This window comes from Chenopodium album, chromosome 27 (assembly GCF_948465745.1).
Source record: "Chenopodium album chromosome 27, dcCheAlbu1.1, whole genome shotgun sequence".
NCBI lineage: Eukaryota > Viridiplantae > Streptophyta > Magnoliopsida > Caryophyllales > Amaranthaceae > Chenopodium > Chenopodium album.
The window spans coordinates 1964736-1970735 of NC_137860.1; the positions used below are offsets into that span (position 1 = coordinate 1964736).

Below are 6000 nucleotides of genomic sequence, written 5' to 3' on the forward strand. Positions count from 1 at the left end.
TTGAACAATCACTAGTATGTATAAAATTCAGTTTTTATAAGCATAACTTATTTCACACAATAAACTTAAATTCAGTTTTAAACTTTTAATCATTCAATAACTATAGTGTCAGTTGAATATATAAATTAGTGTAGTGAAAACAAATTGTTTACACTTAAACCCTGTGACCCCATTGTTGGCATTAAAATGTGGTTGTTGGATGAATATATACACATTTGGAAGGAATATCATATTCCAAAACAAACTAAGGAGTGGTTATTGATCAAAATTGTTTCAAAACTTTATTGTATAAATATATTTATTGATTTAGATTATAGATGCATAATATGAGTGTACTTGTTATTATAAATGCATGCTTATTAAATTCATGATTGTCATTGATTATTTTGTTCATTGTTTTGGGATAGCAATGTTCATCTGGCAATGCAATGTCGAGTAAGAGATCTAATGAATGTATACAACTGTGGTAGTACGACATTATTAATTGGAGTAATTAATTGTGACATATATGGAATCCAAGGTTTGGGTTGATTGGGTTCTTTCCTAGTAAGCACTAAAGGTGTCGATTCGAGTGTTCGGGTTAGATTCGATGAGGTTAAATCGGATCGGGTCGGATCTATTTTCGAATTTGAGGCATGTAAAATTATTGTGTCTATACTATTCGAAATCTGAATCGGATATTTTTTCTTAAAAAAAAAATGTCATGTGGCGTTCTTTGCTGACTTTAATATGTCTTAATTAATTAATGGGTAATGATATATGTTACCGTAAGGGTTATATATAAATATTTAATACACTCTTGAAAATGGTACTGTACAAAATTAGGGATTCATGACATAAACACTCGTAAATTAGTGTAATTAGTGTTTATTTTCTCATGATTTCCTAACTTTACATAATTTTCTAGTGCGTATTTAATTCTTATATAGTTATATGTAACCCTAAGGGCTATGTATAACAATTTCCTTAACTAAATAAGAAGTATTAAGTCATATAATTATTATTCTTGCATTTGTATTCATACTAGCTACCTTTGTTACTAAAAATTTGACTCACTAAAAAGTATACTCATGCTTTTAGAAAATTTTGGAAAATGTGAGTATGTGTAGCTAGGAACATAAAGTTGATAGAATAAGAGAAAATGTAAAAGGTAGTTGGATTAGTGGATGTATGTAAAATGTGGGTTTATGTTACATGTGGATTTAGTGCATTCTATTCACAATGTTTTCACTTATATGAACTTATTTGATCTATTTAAACAAATTTAGGGCTTATTTATTTATTTATTTTAAACTGAACTCATCTTATTAAGACTTATTAGTTAATCAAAAAAAAAAAAAAAAAAGACTTATTAGTTATTATCAACCCTTATTTGATCTCTTAATTTTGAGAAATGGCGAGGAACAAGAACACAAAGTCCATAGTAAGAAATAGTGAGGTAAGAGGTGTAGGTAGTAAAAGTTATTTGTCAATAACCAAAGTACGAGTAAAATTAAGTTTTAACTTTTTAAAATACTCCAAGACGAAAAGTTAATTAAACTTTTGGAAACGAATGAAGTATATATACGCAGTACTCCATATATTTCTTATCCTAATCAACCACAAAGGCATCACAAATTACAAATAAGCAAGGATTATTAAGTATAGTATTATTGCATTTACATTAATTTACACACTCTGCATGTGTTGTGGTTGAATGTGCAGGTCTTCTCTGCTGTATATTCGAAGCACATTTATTATGTAAATTGAATTTAATTTTGGTGGGAAGTTGGTGCATATAAATGTTGATCGTTGATGCTCAGAAATTCAAACATGTCATTTGTAATAAATAGAGATGGTTCCTAACTCATTTATGGGAATTTAATGCTTTTAACCATGATTTTGCTTGGTTTCTTTCGTAAAATTTGCATGATCTTGCTAGCTTGTCACAATGTCACCCTTTTGTTTAATTGTTTGTCTTTTTTGGAGTTAGTACATATTTTTGTCTTTGCACTACTCGATTAAGGTTAAGTGACTTTGTGGAATGTGTTTGAAATTATAGATCAAGACCTAAATTTGACTCACTAAAATTGATCGAGGCAAAACTGAACTAAACTTTATTATAATATTGACTTGATTAATTATTATATCATGATTATCTAATCGGATTGATAAATGGTTTGAACATACAACATGACCCAAACTAAACTGATCTAAAATAAATCTAATAATCAATATGATCCCACGCTAAAGTATAATTTTGAATCGAGCCCCATATCAGTCATATGCAACAATTTGTATCGTTTATATTACATGGCATAACTAAAAAGAGATTATTGTTTTGTCTCCTTTTTAACCAATGCAAGTATCACCTTAGGTTATGGTAATTCAATGCTACATTATAATTTCTTAAGTAATCTTGAAGGACATTGGACATGGTTTGAAGAAAAAATGACAAGTTTTTTAGAGCGGAGCAATTAATTTGAAGGCTAAAATTTAATGTATACAATTAATCTTAGCTCGCAATGTTCATTTTACAAAAGACAATATCTAAATGAATATAGAGGGAGTAAAAATATCTTCATCTCATTAGGAGTCTAGGACAACATTCAATCCTTATTAATTTGACCATGTTCGGTCTTAGCTTAATTACTAATCTATATTCTATATACACATAGAATGATTTGCACTTTACTCTCTAAACGTTCGAAAATGATTTGCACTTTACTCTCTAAACGTTCGAAAATGATAGTCACATATAGAATATAAAATGTACTAAGTATGTGATTCAATATATTAAATCACTATTATATAACATAAGTATAACCTCAAACTTTATAAAAATTTATTAAATCAAAAGTATGGCAATGGAATTTTGTAAGTTTGTTGATAGTTGAAACTAAACAATAAATTAATAAACATTAATATTGTAGAAATAGCTAGAGAACAAAATAATAAGCCAAAAAACAAAATTGAAGCATCAAACTCATCATAGATTCATTCATAGTGCTAATCAACGTTACACCAAGTCTTTTGATTAATCTCAACATTACAAAACAACACATGCTTACATATCACTCATTAAAACTATGACAATTTAACATAATGATGATATGGATATAATATATAACTAGCGAGTAATTAATAATAAAGTATGTCATCGATCATATGATTAATTATAGAACATACATTGCATGCAACAACAATTTAATCAAGGTTTGGAACTAGTAGTAGTAGTAGTAGTAGGCTTGAGCTTCTTCTCATTGGCAAGCTTGAAGAGCTTGGCTTGAGCGGCGGCAACCTTATCGGAGGCAAGGGAAGCAAGGAAGGAGTCCTTGACTTGCTTGGTGGAGAGGGCGAAATTTTTCGACGCCATTGAGTTGAGGAAGGAGGCAGTGCCCTCCCTGTAAAGGGAACCATACCCATCATTTCTAGGGTTGTTTAGCATTTCTTGAAGACTTGTTGCTGAGCTTAGTCCTGGTAATGTTGTCACACCAAATACTCCACCTACTGTTGCCCACCATCCTAGTACCCCAAATACCAACCCTGGGTGACTTCCCCAATAACTGCATAACATCGTCACTTTTTTAATTAACAACAAGTAATGTTACATAGATATTTAAGTAATTACGAAATATGTTACATATTAAAAAAGTTTGCAACAAACATAAATTTCTTTTGTATATAACTCACTTATTAAGTGTGGGCACGTGCATGACTATGTGTCTCCATTATATTGTACTAATTAATGCAGGACTATCACTATTTATGGTCCACTATATAATTTTATGTACAAACATTTCTATAGGTAACTAATAGATCTACGTGGTAAGATTTACTGATAACGTACGTGTCAATGAATTTAAATTGTATATTAACAAGATCCGTATAATATATAGGGCATTAATTAATAAATCACAACTTTCCTCATTAAAATGCAATAAAATTAAAAAGGGATAGTTGATACAAAAATGTTCAAATTAATAAGGTCAAGTTAAGGGGGACTTACGTGCATGGGAAGGGTGGTGTGGTAGGATCAAAAGGCATAGGAGGAGTGTTAGGATCAGGAAGATAAGGTGGCGTCGGAGCGATTGGCGTTATCGGAGGCGAAGGCACCAAAGGAGAGCTAGGAGTTGTTGGAGGATAATACCCTCCACTTCCACTACCACCACTTCTAGGAGGTGTAGTAGGCACCAAAGGCGAAGGCGGTGTGACTATAATGGGTGTTGGTGTCCTCGGAGTCGTTGGAGTTGGCGGGTAGTATCCTCCGCTACCACCGCTTGTAGGCGGTGGTGACGGACATGCGCACCCGCCTCCGCTAGGAGGGTTAGAGGGTGTGTGTTTAGGTGGATGGTATGATCCTCCACTTCCTCCTTTGCTTGGTGGTGTTGTTGGTGTTGGTGATGGGTAGTAACCACCGCTTCCGCCACTGCCGCTGCCACCGTGTGATGGTGGTGTACGGCAGTTGCTTTGACTACCGGAAGAGGGTGATCCATGGGATTTGTGATTGTGGGATGATCCATGGTGGCTAGGGTTGCTATGAACACCTACATATGTACAATAATAATAATGTTATACCATCAATTGCACATTTAAACGTACAAATATAATTGTTGCTCGTTTTTGTTTCTAAAATTTCTTTCTGTTTTGACTTTTTACCATCCAAATAAAAATACTTCGTAACTTTTAGATCAAACATAGAAAGAGTGTTAATCATATGAATCATGCATTGAATCAAAATACTAATTACCAAAGCATGCATGTATCTTAATTTTTAAGCTAGATTTATGTATAGAAATGACTTTATTACAAAAAGCCAACCAACATATATTGCTTCATTTCAAAGGGAGATTCTAGAAAGAAGTTTGCAACTAACCTTTTTAAAATTATGGATAGTTTAATAAATGTTGTTAGGAATCCAACCAAACGTAGCACAATAATCAAGTCTTAACTTTTTTGGACAAATGAAAAATGAAAGTCAAACCCTTTTAATTTATTTTATTTTGGTTAATTTCGTTTTCAGCTGAGGTCCAATGTTTGGACTAGTCATTTAGAAAAGTGTTTGAAATCATATACTCTAGCGGAATTCATCAAGTGTAATTTAAGCTAGTACTGAGTGATTTATTAACTACATACTTATTTCAGACCGTCTTAATATTATTTTTTTTTTAAAAAAAAAAAAAATCAAAATAAGAACTTATAATTGGTAAACAACTACTTAGTATGTCATATCAACCTCTAAGTAATACCATTATATATTTTAATTATAATAAAGCAAAACATGCAAGTACCTTAAAAACACTTGAATTAAAACCACCCATCTCTATCAAACATACACATATAAAACCTAGTATAGCAAAGACATACCACATACATGAACTAAAATAATTCACTAGATAATAATTCATTAGATAGATATAGAATTAAATTAAAAAGAATGATATAGAAAATGAGATACCTGAAGAAGGGGTTGTTGGCACATGTGGGTCATTAGGAGTGTAGTAATTCTTTTCATTTCCAAAATTATTATCATTATTATTAATAATACTTGAATAAACAGGAATTACTAGGTTATTAGTGGAAACCATTAGCAAAACCACCCACAAAATCATACTTTTTTCTTTGTTCCTCCCCATCATTTTAATTTTTTTTTTCTATCCCTAAAAAAAGTTTTAAAAAAAGAGAGGAGATTTTTGAGAAGTATAGAAGATGTGAATTGAATGAAAGAAATGAGAAAAAGTGGAAGATTTTAAAGAAAAAAAAGGAGGGGGTGTGCATTGAGCTAGCTAGGGTTAAGGTGAATAAATACAAGCAGGTAGAAGAGTGAGTATTATGTATGGTTAGTTGATGTGTTGCAGGTTGCATTTATATTTCTCATTTATTGATTTCTCTTTCATCTTTGCATGCATTTTATACAATCTTTATCTACCTTCAATTTATGTATATATCTTAGATATATTATTATTGAATTATTGAAATTATGATGATAACCTCGTCTATGTGATAGGTATGGGTATTCGA

At 31.3% G+C, this 6000-nt stretch overlaps 1 protein-coding gene across 1 annotated transcript; it reads right to left on the reverse strand.

Annotated features, from left to right (window-relative positions):
• Positions 1-2951: 2951 nt before the first annotated feature.
• Positions 2952-5730, reverse strand: LOC145621088 (uncharacterized). Its single transcript, XM_081675825.1, has 3 exons — positions 5438-5730; positions 3989-4526; positions 2952-3545 (listed from the first exon to the last, which is right to left on the reverse strand). The coding sequence occupies exons 1-3, from the start codon at positions 5616-5618 to the stop codon at positions 3191-3193; spliced, it is 1074 nt and encodes a 357-aa protein (XP_081531951.1). The 5' UTR covers positions 5619-5730; the 3' UTR covers positions 2952-3190.
• Between the last annotated feature and the right edge of the window lie 270 nt (positions 5731-6000).

Coding starts and splice junctions, on each gene's coding strand:
- LOC145621088 (XM_081675825.1), bottom strand. CDS start 5,618: ATGATGGGGAGGAACAAAGAAAAAAGTATGATTTTGTGGGTGGTTTTG. Junction 4,527..5,437: donor GCCAACAACCCCTTCTTCAG/GTATCTCATTTT, acceptor GTACATATGTAG/GTGTTCATAGCAACCCTAGC. Junction 3,546..3,988: donor ACACCACCCTTCCCATGCAC/GTAAGTCCCCCT, acceptor GATGTTATGCAG/TTATTGGGGAAGTCACCCAG.